We start from the raw sequence: 20,060 nt of genomic DNA, 5'->3' as shown, positions 1-20,060 counted from the left end.
GTAGTATACAACCAGGGGCGATTCTAAGATTTTCATTTTAGGGGGGCTCAGCCCCCAATAAGGGTATGATTAAAAAATTCTATTTGACTATTAGGGTAGGGCTGTGCGCTTTCACATGCTCTATAGCGACCCCATGAGTCCGAGGCCTAACATTACATTGATGCGCAAATACTCGGGCGGGTCCCTCCAAGTCCAATAGAACTCATTTTCGTGGCTGGTGGGTTGCTATTATTGCATGTGATCCAATCAATGCACGTCTTAAACCTGACTGGCGTTGGTATTATCCAATCACGTGTCAGCTTTTAACAGCATTGTCCAATCCCCGTTCCTTAGAGCACATTGACGTTCACCAAATAACAAGTCATTTGACAACGCTAGTTTGCGATATGAGAGAACTATGGCTTCCTCCTTGATTAAGTGGTTAAGAGGATTATATGTTTTTTTCTTAACATTTCTCCTGTCGGTCTTTGGTTTTTTGAATTTAGAGGAATTAAATGAAATGAAATATGGAATACAAATTCTTCCCGATCCTGTTATTATGGGACAGGTACGGTTGTTTTGGCTAGGGATGCAGTTAGCTAGGGATGTATGTTTATTTTACCTTTATGCAAAGCTTGACGAACAAGACATGAAAAAAATGCCTATGTGACATATTTTACTATTAAGTGTCTACTAAATGACTCCAATAGAAAATAGCAAAAGTTAGGTACAAAAAAAAATCTGTATAGTAAAGTTAGCAATGTGGTGTAAACTATATCGACAAATTTACCTGATTCTCCTTTTCTAAGATGTTTCATTTTCTTTGTGTCTCTCATGTTTTGTTTCTTCCTTTTTTTAGATGGAAGATGTGATGTTGGTCTCTAATAAATACAAGCAGCTGTATGAGTGTCGTTTGCCAGCTCAGGCAGTGCGTTTCCATCAGGACCCGGTGTCAGAACCTGATGTTCAGGGCTACAGTGGCCCAGGAGTCCCTGATCTCCTCAAGCCCATGCAGACTGCACCATGCCTAGTTAAGGTTGACATCCCCTCTAACTCTGTCACAGTGACTTACAGACTGGAATATACAGTATTAAATATACACAACCACTGACATTGGCAAAAGTACTTTTGGAGTGGACATGTTTGTTTGGATAATGACATTTTCATGATGACATGTCACGTGACATAAAACGTGTTTATTTTTATTCTGTTTAAAGACCAAAGACTGGTGGACTTATGAGTTCTGCTATGGCCAGCACATCAGGCAATACCACTTAGAAGGTGTGTCAAATCATTAAAGTCATGCCTCTTTATTAAAATTATGCCTAAATTGTTTTATCATTTCTAATGGAATTGTAGTATAGTGGTGTAATCCCAGGTATATCCTTGAGATTTTTGGTAGAAAAAAAAGAGTTTACGTGTAACATGTAACGTGTAACGTATAACATGTAGTCTATAATGTGTATTTGCACTATTCAAGTTTTTTAAAATGTATTCCATGTCTGTGATTTATAGATTCTGAGATCAAGGGAGATGTGCTCTTCTTGGGATATTATGATTCAGAGTTTGATTGGACCAACGAAACCGCCAAGGTAAGTCCATAAGTTCATGTGCTTCATTTGATTATTTTTATTTATTTGTTGCATGTTATTCATTTTTTGATAATTACAGAAAATAGAGGAAATTCTCTTTATAGCTAATAGTTAGTATTAGTAATACAGGGTGCAATGTTATGAACATGCTAACACATATATTAAGAAGGATGCTATTTTGCATGCCATCTTTGTAGTTATCTTATGTATATTCATTTATTTGTTTTATATGAGTGTATTATTATTTTTTTTCTATTTTAGGCATCTAAGCAGCATAAGCTAAAGAGGTATCATAGTCATTCATATGACAATGGCTCTAAATGTGACTTGAACGGGAATCCTAGAGAGACAGAAGTCAGAGTAAGATTGCCCACACACACACGCATACATACTCACGCACACACACGCATATCTCTCTCTCGTTCTATCTCTCTCTCTACATATATACATATAAACAGGTGCTGGTTATATAATTAGAATATCATCAAAAAGTTGATTTATTTCACTAATTCCATTCAAAAAGTGAAACTTGTATATTATATTAATTCATTACACCCAGACGGATATATTTCAAATGTTTTTTTTGTTTTTTTTTGATAATTATAACTGACAATTAAGGAAAATCACAAGTTCAGTATCTCAGACTTTCAGTCCTTAAACCAGGTACTGGAAGCTTTGGCACTGTGTGCTGGGGCCAAGTCCTGTTGGGAAACGAAATCTGCATCTCCATAAAGTTGGTCAGCAGCAGGAAGCATGAAGTGCTCTGGACCTCAGAAAACACAGTGGACCAACTCCAGCAGATGACATGGCACCGCAAACCATCACTGAATGTGAAAACTTTACACTTGACCTCAAGCAACATGGATTGTGTGCCTCTCCTCTCTTCTTCCAGACTCTGGGACCCTTATTTCCAAAGTAAATGCAAAATTTACTTTCATCAGAGAACATAACTTTAAACCACTCAGCAGCAGTCCAGTCCTTTTTGAAGCGAGACGCTTCTGATGCTGTCTCTTGTTCAAGAGTGGGTTGACCCAAGGAATCCGACAGCTGAAACCCATGTCTTGCATACGTCTGTGCGTAGTGCAGTGTTGTAGTCGAGTCACCAACTATCTAGTCAGAGTCGAGTCTCGAGTCCCGGTGTTCGAGTCCGAGTCCAAATCCGAGTCACCAAAGAAGAGTCCGACTCGAGTCCAAGTCGAGTAACCATTACCAGAGTTCGAGTCTGAGTCGAGTCTCGAGTCCCGTATTCGAGTCTGAGTCGAGTCTCGAGCTCCCAGGGCCTACATTTCTCCACTCTGGGACCTTCAAAGAACTGATGAAATGTATTAAAGAGGTTCTACATTAAACAAAAATGACACAACTGTCACGATTGCAAAGGGAGTTTATTTACTGATTTGACATATACACTTTGCAACACACTTTGCAACTTTACGACGCCATCAAAAGCATGTGTTTACTTCCATTGTTGTGAACTTGTGATTGAGAACTAGCGTAGAAAATTTACAAATTGCATGTTTAATCATGCTGCATCTAAGATATCCATGTCTTTCTTTCTTCAGTGGAAAAGATTTTATGTTTTTTTTAGGAAACAATAGCAACCAACTGAGTTGGTAGGCATTGAAGTCCATTATATGAAGAAAACATCCTGAAATGTTTTCCTTGAAAAACATAATTTATTTTCCACTGAAGAAAAAAAGCCATGTGTGAAGAAAGCAACGTGTAACGTTAGCCTGACATGTTTCCTGTCCACGACACCATAGGATTTTAGGAGTCAAAATTGCATCAGCCATCTGACACAGTGACCGTTGCAACAGATGAAAAAAATTGTGTAATCTGACTATCGCAACAGACCAAAAATCATGTAATCTGATCTGACACAGTGACTACCGGTAATAAATTATCAACAGAAAAAAAAAATTTGTGATCTGAACCAGACATTAGACTTCGTCGATGTCTGATGCCAAATTGATAAACATCACCCAATCCTAGCTTCTTCTGTTTATTATCATATATGCATTAGTTAATAATAGTTTTTTTTTAAAAGCTAACATTAGCCAGTGGAAAGCATTTTACTTACTTTTCTGGGTACATCTGTGACAGGTGTCTGATAAAGTTTGAAGTTGTCCCATTCTTTACCTCAATTGTGCGATTACACACACAACATTTAGCGCTGCTCTTTCCAGCATTAGATGCAAAATTCGTGTAGGCGAAGTTCACGATCAGGGGCACATCTTTCTGCATTTTCCAAATGTGAACATTTAGCCCTCGAATCATGCATGACCGTTAACCCTTTAACTGTCCCACCAAGAAAAAAGCATTTGAAAAATTTTTTGTTTGCATTTCTTATCTCCTTATGTCATTAGTTACCACACTCAATGTATTTTTTTTTCAACACGTCCCATAATTTTTAAAATATCGGCCTCTACCAAATGGTTGATATGTCACTTTATGGCAAAAGTACCGGAATTCATACACATACTATGGAAATCAGAAAATATGAACTATAATGAATGATCAGAAAGTTATATTTCTCAGCAAATAGTACATTCTGACAGCAGAAAGGATTATCTGAAAACATTAGCTTAGCTTTTCTAAGTTTACCATAAAGTGGCAAATCAACCATTTGGTTGAGCAGGCAGTTAAAGGGTTTTAAAGTGAGTGACGCCAGTGAGTGTGTTGTCAAGCAAAGAGAGCGAGCAGTAGCAGTGTCTGTGAGGGGAAAAAAATAGATCCCGGCTGGTCTTGGGCACGAAACAGGAAAAGTGTAACACCTTATATATATATATTTTTTACAACATATTTAGTCAAAAACAACGTGATGAATGCTCAAGTCCGATTTTATATATCCTTGAGTCCGAGTCCAAGTACAAGTCATTAGTCCACGAGGCCAAGTCGAGTCACAAGTCCAGAGAATGGAGTCTCGAGTGGGACTCGAGTCCAAAGAATAGTGACTCGAGTCGGACTCGAGTACTCCATCACTGGAGTAGTGGTTCTTGAAGCACTGACTCCAGCTGCAGTCCACTCTTTGTGAATCTCCCCCACATTTTTGTATGGGTTTTGTTTCGCAATCCTCCCAGGGTGCAGTTATCCCTATTGCTTGTACACTTTTTTTTCTACAACAGCTTTTCCCCTTCGCCTCTCTATTAATGTGCTTGGACACAGAGCTCTGTGAACAGCCATCTCTTTTGCAATGACCTTTTGTGTTCCGCCCTCCTTGTACAAGGTGTCAATGGTTGTGTTTTGGACAAGTCCGCAGTCTTCCCCATGATTGTGTAGTCTACAGAACTAGACTGAGAGAATTTAAAGGCCTTTGCAGGTGTTTTGAGTTAATTAGCTGATTAGAGTGTGGCACCAGGTGTCTTCATTATTGAACCTTTTCACAATATTACAATTTTCTGAGATACTGAATTTGGGATTTTCCTTAGTTGTCAGTTATAAACATAAACATTTAAAGAAATAAACATTTGAAATATATCCATCTGTGTGTAATGAATGAATTTAATATTCAAGTTTCACTTTTTGAATGGAATTTGTGAAATAAATCAACATTTTGATGAAATCCTAATTATATGACCAGCACCTGTGTATGTGTGTGTGTGTGTCTATATATATATATATATATATATATATATATATATATATATATATATAGACACACACACACACACACACACACGCAGTGCCATGAAAAGGTTTTTGCCCCCTTCCTGTTTTTAATTTTTTGTATATATATCACACTTAAACTAGATAGTAAAGTTTGTTTTCAAACTTTAAGTTGGCTTGAAAAAGCCTGGCCAGAAAGTTAGAAAAATGTAAAAAGTTTGAAAAGCTTAAAAAGTTTTAAAAATTTAAAAGTTTTAAAAGTTAAGAAGTTTAAAAAAGAAAGTGATTAACATATTATTAACATTATAAGCAAGTGACTACCATGTCGTTAGCATGATTAGCAAAGTTGTTAACATGTTTCTAGAATGTTGAGAGCATGATTTTAGCATGATTAGCATTTTGCTAGCATGTGACTAGCATATTTCTAGCATGATTAGCATGTTGCTAGCATGTCGCTAACATTTTGCTAGCATAATTAGCATGTTGCTAGCATGTTTGTAGCATGATTAGCATGTTGCTAACATGTTTCTAGCATGATTAGCATTTGGCTAGCATGTCTCTAGCATGTTGTTAGCATGTTTCGAGCATGATTAGCATGTTGCTAGTATGTCGCTAACATTTTGCTAGCATGATTAGCATGTTGCTAGCATGTTTGTAGCATGATTAGCATGTTGTTAACATTTTAGTAGCATGATTAGCATGTGGCTAGCATGTCTCTAGCATGATTTTCATGTTGCTAGCATTTTATTAACATGATTAGCAAGTGACTAGCATGTCGTTAGCATGTTTGTAGCATGATTAGCATTTTGCTAGCATGATTAGCATGTTGCTAGCATTCCACTAGCATGTTTGTAGAATGATTAGCATGTTGTTAACATTTCGCTAGCATTTTGTTAGCATGATTAGCATTTTGCTAATATGTTTGTAGCATGATTAGCATGTTGCTAGCATGTCGCTAGCATGTTTGTAGCATTATTAGCATTTTGCTAACATGTTTCTAGTATGATTAGCATGTTGCTAGCATGTTGCTAACATTTTTGTAGCATGATTAGCATGTTGTTAGCATGTAACTAACATTTTGCTAGCATGATTAGCATGTTGCTAGCATGTTTCTAGCATGATTAGCATGTTGCTAGCATGTTTCTAGCATGATTAGCATGTGGCTAGCATGTCTCTAGCATGTTGTTAGCATGTTTCTAGCATGATTAGCATGTTGCTAGCATGTCGCTAACATTTTGCTAGCATGATTAGCATGTTGCTAGCATGTTTGTAGCATGATTAGCATGTTGCTAACACGTTTCTAGCATGATTAGCATGTGGCTAGCATGTCTCTAGCATGTTGTTAGCATTTTTCTAGCATGATTAGCATGTTGATAGCATGTCGCTAACATTTTGCTAGCATGATTAGCATGTTGCTAGCATGTTTGTAGCATGATTAACATGTTTCTAACATGTTTCTAGCATGATTAGCATGTGGCTAGCATGTCTCTAGCATGTTGCTAGCATGTCGCTAACATTTTGCTAGCATGATTAGCATGTTGCTAGCATGTTTGTAGCATGATTAGCATGTTTCTAGCATGATTAGCATGTGGCTAGCATGTCTCTAGCATGTCGCTAACATTTTGCTAGCATGATTAGCATGTTGCTAGCATGTTTGTAGCATGATTAGCATGTTGCTAGCATTTTATTAACATGATTAGCAAGTGACTAGCATGTCATTAGCATGTTTGTAGCATGATTAACATGTTGCTAGTATGTCTCTAGCATGTTTTTAGAATGATTAGTATACATCTAGCATGTTGCTAGCATGATTAACATGTGACTAGCATGTGGCTAGCATGGCTAGCAAGTGACTAACATGTTTCTATGCTAATCCAGGTAAAACCAGTTGATTCAGTTAGAAACCAGCTAAGACCAGCGTGACAGTGGCCAAAACTACTTTAAAACCATGTTAAAAGCATGTTCTTGACATGATTATCAAGTTACTAACATGTTGTTAACATGTTTCTATGATAATCGAGCTAAAACCAGTTGATTCAGTTAGAAACCAGCTAAGACCAGCTTGACAGTGGCCAAAACCACTTTAAACCATGTTAGAAGTATGTTTCTAGTCTGATTAGCAAGTTACTAGCATGTTATTAACATGTTTCTATGATAATCTAGTTAAAACCAGTTGATTCAGTAAAGAAAACCACCTAAAACCAGCTAAGACCAGCTAAAGCCAGCTTGACAGTGGCCAAAATCACTTTAAACCATGTTAGAAGTATGTTTCTAGTCTGATTATCAAGTTACTAACATGTTGTTAACATGTTTCTATGATAATCTAGCTAAAACCAGTTGATTCAGTAAAGAAAACCAGCTAAAACCAGCTAAGACCAGCTAAAGCCAGCTTGACAGTGGCTAATACCACTTTAAACCATGTTAGAAGTATGTTTCTAGACTGATTAGCAAATTACTAACATGTTGTTAATATGTTTTTATGATAATCTAGCTAAAACCAGTTGATTCATTAAAGAAAACCACCTAAAACCAGCTAAGACCAGCTAAAGCCAGCTTGACAGTGGCCAAAACCACTTTAAACCATGTTAGAAGTATGTTTCTAGTCTGATTAGCAAGTAACTAGGATGTTGTTTTCATTTTTCTATACTAAACCACCTAAAACCAGCTAAGACCAGCTAAGGCCAGCATGACAGTGGCCGAAACCACTTTAAAACCATGTTATAGGCATGTTTCTAGTCTGATAAGTGAGTAACTAGCATGTTGTTAGCATGTTTCTATGCGAATCTGGCAAAAACCAGCTAAAAACAGTGGATTCAGTAAAAACCAGCTAAAACCCAGCTAAGACCAGCGTGAGAGTGGTCAAAACCACTTAAAAACCAGTTTGGGAGACTAGCCAAAACAACTGATCAGCTTAGGCTGGTTTTAGCTGTATTCTCAGTAGAGAGTTTTTAAGGTTTGCTATGGTAGTAGACAGCTTAAATATATTATAAGCCTTATTTTTCAAAAGTTTGTACCCCCTCAATGAAAGTCTATGGGATTTAAGGTGGTTTTGGTAGTCTGGTTTACGAAAACCATAAGCTGGATCAGTTAGAAAAGATATAGCAACCCGAGTCAGACCAGTCTGAAGGTCTGACCCGAGTTTGGTGGTTCTAGCTTGAAAGCTCTAGGAGGAGATAGTGTTTAAAATTTGGCTCAGAAGAATAATAATAATAAGACTAGAAGGTACATTTCCTGAAGAAAATGTGAGTGGTGCTTGCAGTGGCAAAACTCGCCCCTCTGTTGCTAGGGTGTGGTTGCTAGGGTACCCGGGGTGGTTGCTAGGGCGGTTGCTAGGGTCCCCATGATGGTTGCTAGGGCCGTTGCTAAGGTACCCAGGGTGGTTGCTAGGGTAATCGGGGCGGTTGCTAGGGTGTTGCTATGCGGTTGCTAGGGTACCCGGGGTGGTTGCTAGGGCGATTGCTAGGGTCCCCATGATGGTTGCTAGGGCGGTTGCTAGGGTACTCAGGGTGGTTGCTAGGGTAATCGGGGTGGTTGCTAGGGTGTTGCTATGTGGTTGCTAGGGTACCCACGGTGGTTGCTAGGGCGGTTGTTAGGGTCCCCATAATGGTTGCTAGGGCCGTTGCTAAGGTACCCAGGGTGGTTGCTAGGGTAATCGGGGCGGTTGCTAGGGTGTTGCTATGTGGTTGCTAGGGTACCCGGGGTGGTTGCTAGGGCGGTTGCTATGGTAACCTGGGTGGTTGCTAGGCAGTTGCTACGGTACTTGGGGTGGTTGCTAAGGTGTTGCTAGGCGGTTGCTAGGGTGTTTTGGCTGATTGCTAGGCAGTTGCTATGGTCTCCTGGGTGGTTGCTATGATGTTACTAGGTGGTTGGTAGTTGTCACAGATGGTCACTATGTAGTTATTATAGAGTTCTTAGCCCATTTGAGCACTTAGCTAATCACTATTAGCATGTAGCTAATCACTGCTAGCATGACTAGCATGTTGGAAGTCCAGTCTGCTAGCATGAGTCAAAAGAATCCAACTGGCATGTCTGTACGATGTTCTGATGCAGAGATATAGGTCGTGCAAAACGGTTGCTAGGGTACTCCGTTTGGTTGCTATGGAGTGGCTTGGCAGCTGCCAGTGGTGATACTACAAAGGCTGCTCGCCAATATAAACCAACCCCCATGCCTCTACGATGTTCTTATGCAGAGATATTGGTCTTGCAAAATGGTTGCTAGGGTACTGTGTTTGGTTGCTAGGGAGTGGCCTGGCAACTGCCAATGATGATACTCCGAAGTCTGCTTGCTAGTATGAATGACATAAACCAACCCCCATGCCTTTATGATATTCAGATTTGAAGATATCTCTCTATGCTTTTGGTCGCTAGGGAGGTCCAAATGGTTGCTAGGGCGTGGCTATGAAGTGTTGAAGGTGATTTGTGATTGGCCATTTGCCGCCCCGAGTCAAACGAGCCCACCCTCATGTTTCTATGACACTTCTATCCAAAGTTATTCATTTTTACTTTTTCAATGGAAGTCTATGGAGCTTGTTGCTATGGTGCTCTATATGGTTGCTAGGGCGTGGCTTGATAGCTTCATAATGATCATGAGAGACTGATTGGTTGCCTGATTCAAATGAGCCCACCCCCTTGTCTGTATGACTATGTGATCCATAGTTATGTTCAATGCAAAATCCCTATGTAATTTCCCACAGTAGGAAAAACACATTGTTTCATGGGCGATCCCTCCCCATTGGCTTAGTATGGGGCAACTTTGGGGGGCTCTTGCGCCCCAGGGGTACAACTTATACCCCATTGCGGGGTATGATCGCGCACAGCCTGATAGCCTCTCCAAATGTGGTGATTCACATGTTTCTGCGAAATTCTCTCTCGGAGCTACGATCCGTCAAAGTTGGCCGTAATGCATTGTCTATGCGATTTTTCGGCCGTTTTTTCGCCCGGTGTACGAACATCGTACGCCCGATCGCTTATAAAAGTCATAGCACACCATTCCCGATTAGGCCGCACGATTTGACGCCTGTTTCGTTGGTCTGTGTCAAAAACTGCGGGACAAGTTACGCGCCAAAGTTTTGGCGGAAGAAGAATAAGAATAAGAATAATAAGTATGTGAGATAATAATAGTGATGCTTTGCCTCCGGCAAGCACCACTAATTAAATAGTAGATCAGTAAGTTGGCTTTTTCAAGCCAACTTAAATATTTGAATATTACACAAAGATAAAGCAAGTAAGTACTAAAGGCAGTTTGTAAATGATGATCTCATTTGTTAAGGGAAAACAGCTGTCCAAAGCTACCTGGCCCTACATGAAAAATTAATTTGCCCCATCCGGTTTAATCATGAAAGAACTGTGATTAACCACATTAACAAAATAGTTGACGTATCAGTATGGAAAGGGTTATAAGGCCATTTCTAAGGCTTTGGGACTGCAGCGAACCATGTTCAGAGCCATTATCCAACAAATGGAGAAAATTGGGAACACTAGGGAACCTTACCAGGAGTGGCCAGCCAATCAAATTTACTCCAAGAGTGCAATGATGACTCATCCAGGAGGTCATAAAAGAACCCAGAACAACTTCTAAAGAACTGCAGGCCTCAATTAAGGTCAGTGTTCATGATTCAACAATAAGAAAGAGACTGAGCAAAAACGGCATTCATGAGAGCGTTTCAAGGCAAAAGCCACCGCTGACCAAAAAGACAAAAATACATTTGGGCAAATATTCTGAAGACTGATGAGACAAAAGTTAAATTTTTTTGTAAGGTGTGTGTTCTGTTACTTCTGCCGTAAAAACAACACAGTCTTTCATAAAAAAGAATCATACCAACAGTCAAACATAGTGGTGGTAGTGTTCTGTACCTTCAGGACCTGGATGACTTGCCATAATTTATGGAAGCATGAATTCGGCACTCATTCAGAAAATCCTGAAGGAGTATGTCTGGATGTCAGTTTTGACCTCAAACTCAAGCGCATTTGGGTTATGCAGCAGGATAATGATCCCAAACACACCAGCAAGTCCACCTCTGAATTGCAAGAAAAATAAAAAGGTTTTAGAGTGGTCAAGTCCAAGTCTGGACTTAAATCATGCTGTGGCATGACCTTAAACAGTGTATTCATGCTCGAAACCCTCCGATGTGGCTGAATTAAAACAATTCTGCAAAGAAGAGTGGGCCAAATTCCTCCACAGCGATGTGAAATACTCATTGCCAGTCATTGCAAAGCTTGCTAGGAATTGTTAATGCAAAAGGGTGGCACAGCCAGTTATTAGATTTAGGGGGGCAACTACTTTTTCATGAAGTGCCAAGCAGGTTTGAACAGATTTTTTCCCTTTAAAAAATGTAAAGAAATATTTCAAAACTGCATTTTGAATTTACTCGGATTTATCTTTGTTACATTAAAATTTGTTTGATGATCTGAATGTTTTAAGTGTGACAAATGTGGAAAAAAAAACTTTTCACCACACTATATACATGCATGCATAGTATATATGTGTATATATATGAAAGTATTACTTTAATTTTGAAATTATGCATAAATTGATCAAAACCATAGTACAGACTTCTACATTGTTAAAACAAATCAGTTCCAGGGAATCCTGAAAAAAGGTTTCATTCCACAACAATATGAACTGTTTTCCACATTTTAATATGTATTAAAAAGTAATTAATATTTCACATTATTGCTGTTAAGTTGTTTTGAAACTAAATGTTAAAAAGATCATATAGTGTCAAAGTCAAAAGCAATCATAATGTGAAAATGTGTTTTATGACTGTGAAAAATTTTATTTTGGGATTGAGTTACTGCTGTGCTATGTCATTTGAATCCAATAACAATGATCATCTAAATCAATGTGTGTGTGTGTGTGTGTGTGTGTGTGTGTGTGTGTGTGTTTTCAACAGTTTGTATGTGAGGAGGGCTCTAGTGACTATATCGCAAGGGTAGATGAACCTCAGTCTTGTCGCTACGTCTTAACAGTGCACACCTCTCGTACATGCCAGCATCCCCTCCTGCGCCCACCTTCCACTGCCAAGCCCCAAGGCATTGTGTGCCAACCTGCTCTCAGCGCCCAGCAGTATATGGACTATGTCAAGGCTCAAGTCTGTAAGTATGAGAGGTTCTGTTTTTTCTGTCCATCAGGGCTTTGTCATTTAGTTAAAAACATAACGGGCAATATCTCAAATATGCCTAATATATTTGCCATGATTTTTCTAGTAATACACAATTTAACAATGTTGTGGATGAAATCTTTTTATTTGGCTTTTCAAGAGCATTTCATATGACTGGTTTCACAATCCTTCCTTGTTGTGCTGTGTACCGTATTTTCCGGACTATAAGTCGCACTTTTTTTTATAAGTGCGACTTATTTATCAAAATTAATTTGACATGAACCAAGAGAAATTAACTAACAGAAAACATTACCGGCTAGAGCTGCAAGAGGGCGCTATATTCTGCCAGAGATGCTGCTCAGTGCTCCTGTAGTCTACACTGAAGACATAGAGCGCCCTCTCACGGCTGTAGATGGTATAATGTTTTCTCTTGGTTCTTGGTTCTAAATAAATGCGCCTTATAGTCCAGTGCAACTTATAGTCCGAAAATGTGTTTTCAAGACATCTCAGATTTAAAAATCAGTGGTACAAGTGGTGTTCAAAATCAGTTGAAACGCTATATATAAATACATTTTAGTAGGGCTGGGCGATATATAGATTTTTCTTCTTAAGCGATTCAATATGAGGCAATACCGTTTACCATATATCATAATTCATGATGCAGATTCATTCAGAAATAATGCTTAGAGAAGCACAAGAGTTCTGCTGTGGCTTTAAAAAGATAATATTTCCTTTAGCATAACTGAGCACAAACAGACAATATTGTGTCTAAAATGTAACACAATATTAAGTTCTTATGATCTTCTCTGTTATCATATCACATTATTATTGACTATTAGAATTACATTCGATTTATTGATTAGATAGACAGCTCAGTCCCACTGTACCACTGCACAAGTGATATTCTATTAGATAAGCTCTCCAGAGATTCACCCTACATTTAATCTCATTCTGTTCTCCAGTTGATTCATTATTTTTAGCTAATTGACATGTCTCTTTCTATATCTCTCTCTCTCTCCTCCTTTCTCTGTACTCAGCTGACACTAAACGTAAAGTGGAGCAGATATCGGAGGAGCTCAAGAACCTGGATGAAATTCTGTCCAAGGATGACAAGAACAAGGGATTGCAGGACGACAAAACAAATGAGAAACCTGCAGTCCATTCAGATGAGCCTCCACTTTCAGAGTCAGAAACAAAAGGTCTGCATGCAATGATTTGATTTGTTTAACCAACCACAATCTCTTATGCTCTAGCCTAAATCATGCAGTTACAAATTAATACATTGGGTGGCGCTGTGTAAATGTGACATTGAGGTGCTGAGAAGTGATACCATGCACATTCACTTCTTGTTTGTACTAAAACTATAACAGTGTTTATTTTCAAATCCTCATTTTTTTAATCAAACATAATTAGTGTGTATGCTTGTTTGTGCATATTTGTATATATGATATCAACGTTAACATTATAGATATTTTTTATTTTCTCCAGGTTAACCTTTTTTTGGTCTTGGTTTTTTACGATCTCACACTCTCTTTTTTTTAGATTTCTCTCTTTGTTTTGTTAGCAGCATTCAAACAGTATGGCATTTGTGTGTGCATGTTAATGTGTCAACAGAAGGTGAAGTACCTGAAGGAGTGGGCTCAGTGAGTGAAGAGTCTGAGGACAAGGACTTCTGGGATGGAGTTACCAAACCAGCAAGCACAGAGTCAAGCACACCTGACTCAGAGGTGCAGCATCATTTAGAGCATATCTTCAACCTGTAATATAAACCATAACTCTAATGCCTTTACGTTTGTTTAAAGAACCCTTTGAGTGTGCACTGATCATAACCATGGTTTACAACTGTCTTACAGAGCCCTCAGGAGCCTCAGGACAGCCAGTTACATGAAAATGACAGTAAGAGAATTAATTAAAGTTTAAATAGACCTTGTTTAAGTCTATATACGATTATAGCATCAACAAAGTTGTCTTAAATGAAAGCAGTTCACTTCATTTTTTGTGTGTTCATCTGTCTTTTTCTCTTTTAGTATTTGCAGAGGAAAAATTTAATTTTAAAATAATCACAGACCCTGCAGACCTCATGAAATTTGTACAACATCTCAGAGAGAGCAACCAAAAAGTAAGTATTTTGAATTTGTGCAAAGGCTTTTACAGAAGCTGATTTGTCAGCCAACATCTTGCCGTCCGGAGAATATGGGCAAAAATTACAAAAGCACCTTTGGTAATTGCATAATGTCTTGCAGTTTTTCAAAATATCCTGCCATAAAGTGTTTCAAAGACCTTGTGTCAAGCTAAAACCACTCACCCATTGAAAACACATTGATTGACCATTAATTTGTATGCTTTATGTTCAGAACAGAAAAGCCGAACTGGAAAAAGAGAGCCAGCACAAGAGAGAGGAGCAGGAGGAGAAGGAGAAAAGAGAGGAGAGGGCAGCAGGAAGGGAGGTGGAGGTAGAGGAAGGGGATGAGGATGAAAGATTCCTGCAGGAGGAGGAGGATGAGATGGCAGATCTGTCCGTTCCCTCCTCCAAGATGGAAGAGATAAAACAAGAGATGCAGAAAGAGTTCGACAACATCATAGAGGAAGTACGAGTTATTACTGCTATAGCCTGCTCGTGTAAAAATCAGCCAGAAGACTTGGCAGTGAATATATTCTATTGTGTTTTACCTCCCAGGCTCAGCAGGAGTTAGAGAACGAAGGTCTTAAGGGCGAGTTTGATCGCACTCAGGCTACGCAAACTCTAGAGAACACACTGGGGAAACTTTTGGACCGCCTTGAAGACAAGACCGGACATCAGAGTGAACCAGAAACAGAAAAAAATACAGACATGCATAAAAACACACACTCACAGCATAAGACAGAGGGAGGCCCTTCTCCTGGCAGCCCAAACCTGGTTCCCAAAACACCTGGTAAATATACAGAACGGATGCTGAGTGAACGGGTGCATGAATGAACAGATGGTAGAATGAATGGCTCATTAAATTGCTGGTAACTTCCATCTTTGCACCCCAGGCATTCACTGAACCTGCTTCTGAGCATATTATACTATACACGCACAGTGTAATGTCTGTAAATATTAACAGAACCTGCTTCTGAACATATTATACTATTCATATATAGTATAATGTCTATTCCCTAAATCTGTTTATGATGGATATATGCATTATACAGTGGCCCTGAAAAGTAATAATCTGAAAACAAATTATTCTAGACCTTTTCACTTCACTCCAATTTAACCTTTCCCTGCTCTCAAAGACAAATTATTGGCAAATTATCGTAATTTTTAATGATAACATTAATGTATGGAATTTCAGGGTTTGTAAGGTTTTTTAAAAAATTTTATGAAGGAAGTATTTATGCTTACCAAGGCTAAATTTGTTTGGAAAAATACAGTAAAAACTGTAATGTTATGAACAATAATTTATTATGACATATTCTAAAATATATTTTATTCCTGTGATGGAATGGCCGAAATATGACTATTTGAAAATCTGGAATCTGAGGGGGCAAAATAATCAAAATATTGAGAAAACCTCTTTTAAAGTTGTCCAAATTAAGTTCGGATATATCTACAGTAGTTAATTTACAAAATATCTTTATGAAATATAAACTTAATATCCAAATTATTTTTTTGCATAAAAGGAAAATTGATAATTTTGACCCATACAATGTTGGCTATTGCTAAAAAATATATAAAATACTCTTCAACATGTTTGTAATAAATTTTTTCAGGTTTCTTTGATTAATGGAGAGTTAAAAATAGCTCCATATAGTTGAAATAGAAATCTATATCAATATATATATATATTATGCTATCACTTTTATTAGTTAAATGTATCCTTGCGTTAAAAAAAACTGACACCAACATTTTGAACATTTGCTTTAATGCATTTTCAACAAATTATGGTCCAAATACTTTGTGGGTCCACTGTATGCTTTATCTGTATACTACATCATTGTCGCCACTTACACTAATACTACACAGTGTCATACTGTTGTGCCATTGATGGTGTTAGAGAGAGACTATGATAGGTAAAATAGGGACGGGGAATTTTCCGCCCATCTTTGCGGTAACCTCCCCTTCCCTCTGTCTCTCATCACCCAAGCCCAAGCGGGCAGCAGTGGCGAGCGGGTAAAAGTCAGGGTGACTAAATATAAGGTGGGCGGAGGTGTGGCTGCAGGAGCGGTTACCGGGGGCAACGATGATGATGAGGGGGGTGTGAAGGTGAAGGAACTGGGCGTGGGCGACCCCCAGTGGCAGCAGATTCAGGAAGTGGTCAAAGAGCAGCTAGAGAGAGCCGGCATCAAGGCCGAAGGTAGGCCAGAACACACTAACACACACACCAAAGTATTCTTATTTCCCTGTGTGTGTTTCATCCTGAAATCTTAAATTCTTCTTCTTCTTGGGCTTTGCTCTGAGTAACTTGTTTCCTCAAATAAGCATAACTGTTCTTCAATTTGACTCTGTTCCACTAAAACACTTCCAGACATACATGTTTCACAATTCTTTTAGATGCCAGTGATTTAGTTTTTCCCTTGATGCTGGCTTGCATGGCTGCAGAGAACGGTGGAGGAGGTCTTTTTCAGCCTTATGAATGGCTTTGAAAGAAAGCATTGTAGGATTTGTGTGCACTCACATTTGTCAGTAGAGGGTGGTGGCTGTCGTTCCAGTTTTTTTGGTTTTGGAGTTGATCTGATGATAAGGCTGAGAGAATGTGAAAATTTAGGATTGTGACAGCAGTTTGTTTGCCCTTCCTATTTTCTACAGCCTTTATTACCATCTATGCATGCATCATTTCTGTCACTACTTATTTCTTCTACCAGCTGTGTGTATGGGAATTAAAAATAATCATTTTGTTATTCTGTCTGTTGTTGGACTAACAATATATAATAATGTTACACAATAATGTTAATGTACTTGGGTGTTGACTAAGGATTTTTGGGCCTGTTTTTCAGGAAAGATTGAGGTGAAGATTTTAACCCGTAAAACAGCAGAGGAAGCGGGAGATCAGTGGCTCACTGAAGAGGATACAAAATCATTTAGAGAGCTTCTCATCAACCTTCTGGTATGAAGCTACACACACAACTATACCTGCAACATGCTAAAAGCAACACCTTACTGCAAGTTCACTAAAGTAGTCATAGATGTAGAATAAAGTTTTCTTCATCTTTGGAGAAAAGAGTTCACATTTGTGACATTGCAGTGAAATTTGGAGGGTGAGAATGTCCATTGTAAATGGTGTGGCGATGCATGAAGCAGCTTACACAGAAATCACTTACAAAACAAGAAGCTTTCTGATGGTCAATGTGGTCAATTCAGGGAATTTGTTGTGCAAATTTCTATTTGAGTGTATAGTGAATATCGCCAGTGAAATTTAGCAAAAAATAGGGCAGAGAAAGGAGGAAATGAACTTATGACTACTATTTAAATTAATTATCGTGATTTTAAATTGTTGGAAAATGTGTGATGTTACCATTATAATATAAACACCCTATATATGGTACATTTCAGTGTCTGTTAAGGAAAATGTCCTTGTTTCTTACACTGATTCAACAGGTAAATAAATTGGTTTTTACTCTTTTGTATGCAGACGGGAGGTACAGAAGAAGTGTATAAAGAGCAGAAGAGACAGCAAGAGTTGGAGAATAACTACAAATTTGTCTGGGGAGAAAAACAGGAAGAAAGGCAGTCCACAGGAAAGAGTGATTCTGATGAAGCAGACTTTTGAGCTTTTCCTAAAGTACTGTTAACCTCAAGAAGGGCAGCCAGCATTCTATGAACTATAAACTGACTGGTCATCTCATGCATCGCAACCAAACTGCTCTTTCAGATCGTTTAAGTCATGTGAGCCCTGTGAGTGGTGCAGTCCACTGCCGTGAATTCTGATTATTCTGAATGAGCATCTGTGAGGGGTTTATATCTTGCTTGTTTTCAGTCTTGGGATTTTTTTTTCTTCATATACAAATACACACAGTTCAGTTGTGTTGACAATGTAAATTGAATGAAAGATGAGCCAATGTAATGCACATAGAAGCAGTGTCCTACCACCATTATCTTCTGGCTTATAAATTTTTTTTTTTTATATATATATATATATATTGTTTTATATTGTTTGGCCACAGTTTCACAGCTGAGGGAAATGTCTAAAGCTACTTTCTCTAACAAATCCTAAAGCTGATCCTCACCTAAGCAAAAAAAAAAAATGTGTCCACTGCTTCAGTTTTGTCTCAGTTTATCTTTTTTTGACATTTTTGTTTGTGCAGACCGCCCAGGTATAAGATGCAAAATTAGTTTAAAAATTGGATGAAAACTGTTGCCAGACATTTGGAATCTACTGCATTTAGCCAGTGCGTTCATGTCAAGGGGCTCTTTTTGTTGTAAATGTTTTGAATGATCATCATACTTTAGTCAGTTGTAAATGTTGCTGCAGCATTCGATTTGTGATAATTTAAGGCATACTTTCAGTTTCTGTTTTCTAATGTAAGCACACTTGCCCTTTTGTGAGGGATTGAATGGTTAAAGCAATTTATCAAAAAAAAAAAAAAAAAAACAGATACCAATGAAGTATGTCTTGAGATGTCCTTGCACTATCTCTGTGAGAGCCCCTGTATTTGGAAAACCATCAAATAAAGAAGAAAAAGATTGATGTTGGTCCATGCGTGTTATCCAATCAGAACCTGGTGGCATACGTTTGGGGCGGGACTACTTGTTCAATTCAAGTTTATTTGTATAGCGCTTTTCACAATCTTTCTTCAGGTTTTTAAGTTTCTACAGTATATTTAGTAGTAGCTACATTGATTGTCAAGTTGATGTACATATGGAAGAAATGTACGGTAAAAATTGGTTAATGACATAATCAAACAGACGCTATTAACTATAATGATTATATTTTGCAATCAAACTTGTAGGAAAATTTGGTAGTTCTGTGTGTTGTTTCAGGGTTGGCATCATCTGAGGTCCTTTGAGGGGTTTGGCATCATCTCTTCTCTGGTGTTCTGTAATCTTAGTTCTTTTAAGGGTTGGACTAGACAGAAGCTTGTGTAATTCCTAGTTATCACCGGATGTCAATGCCGTGGCAGAATCAGAGAACCAAATGGAGACATAATTAGTGTAGCTTTGTTTCCCACCAAGCAAAAATTATTTGTTCAATCCAAGCTAAAAATAATAACGTGCATTTGTTTAGATAGAATTGCAATACAAGATTATGATATGCATAATGTGAATTCTTGGTTTAAGATATGTGTCTTTAATGTAGATTTAAACAGAGTGTCTCTGAACCCCAGATGTTATCAGGAACACTATTCAAGACTTTAGGAGCAAAATGCATAACTTGTCAGTGTTTCTAAGATGAAAGAATTCTGTTTTTGTAACATTGGAAATATGATTTTCAAAAGACAAGTTGCTGTCTAATATAACACCCAGATTTTTGACTGTAGAGGAAGTAACAGTACATCCATCTAGTTGCAAACTGTAAACCAAGAGATTCTGTTTACCTGTAGTAAGTTATACCTCTTCTAATTATCCAAATTTAATTAAATAAAATTATTGGTCATCCAATCTTTTACATTAACACACTCTGTTAGCTTAGATAATTTAAAAGTTTCATCTAGTGTTGTTGAGTTGAGTATCTACATCTTAACAATGGAAACTAATCCAGTTTTTTCTAATAATATTAACAAGGGGAAATATGTAAATTAAAAATAGCAGAGGACCAAGGCAAATCTTTGTGGCACTACATACTTTACTGGTGATCCCGGTTTAAATAAAGTGGTAGTGATTGGA

At 38.1% G+C, this 20,060-nt stretch overlaps 1 protein-coding gene across 2 annotated transcripts; it reads left to right on the top strand.

The window, feature by feature from the left end:
* The first annotated feature begins 358 nt into the window (after nt 1-358).
* On the top strand, nt 359-18,927 carry os9 (OS9 endoplasmic reticulum lectin). 2 transcript variants are annotated; one of them, XM_026259816.1, is made up of 15 exons: nt 359-547; nt 839-1,015; nt 1,197-1,260; nt 1,495-1,571; nt 1,833-1,931; nt 12,068-12,269; nt 13,312-13,473; nt 13,889-14,001; nt 14,128-14,170; nt 14,302-14,393; nt 14,629-14,862; nt 14,952-15,186; nt 16,384-16,593; nt 17,234-17,343; nt 17,869-18,927. In XM_026259816.1, exons 1-15 carry the CDS (start codon nt 398-400, stop codon nt 18,004-18,006), a joined length of 2,106 nt encoding a protein of 701 aa, XP_026115601.1. In that variant the 5' UTR covers nt 359-397; the 3' UTR covers nt 18,007-18,927. The 2 variants fall into 2 exon arrangements, with proteins under 2 accessions (XP_026115601.1, XP_026115606.1); XM_026259821.1 differs by lacking the exon at nt 16,384-16,593.
* The last annotated feature ends 1,133 nt before the right edge of the window (nt 18,928-20,060 follow it).

The sequence above is a fragment of the Carassius auratus genome, chromosome 6 (genome assembly GCF_003368295.1).
Source record: "Carassius auratus strain Wakin chromosome 6, ASM336829v1, whole genome shotgun sequence".
Lineage (NCBI taxonomy): Eukaryota > Metazoa > Chordata > Actinopteri > Cypriniformes > Cyprinidae > Carassius > Carassius auratus.
Note: the sequence above shows the minus strand (reverse complement) of the source record. Positions and strands in the feature narration are given on the sequence as shown.

Bases quoted from the DNA above. Each gene is read 5' to 3' on its own strand.
- os9 (XM_026259816.1), top strand. From the start codon at position 398: ATGGCTTCCTCCTTGATTAAGTGGTTAAGAGGATTATATGTTTTTTTC. The intron at 1,932-12,067 runs GTAAGATTGCCC...TGTTTTCAACAG, and splicing joins CTAGAGAGACAGAAGTCAGA to TTTGTATGTGAGGAGGGCTC. The intron at 12,270-13,311 runs GTAAGTATGAGA...CTCTGTACTCAG, and splicing joins CTATGTCAAGGCTCAAGTCT to CTGACACTAAACGTAAAGTG.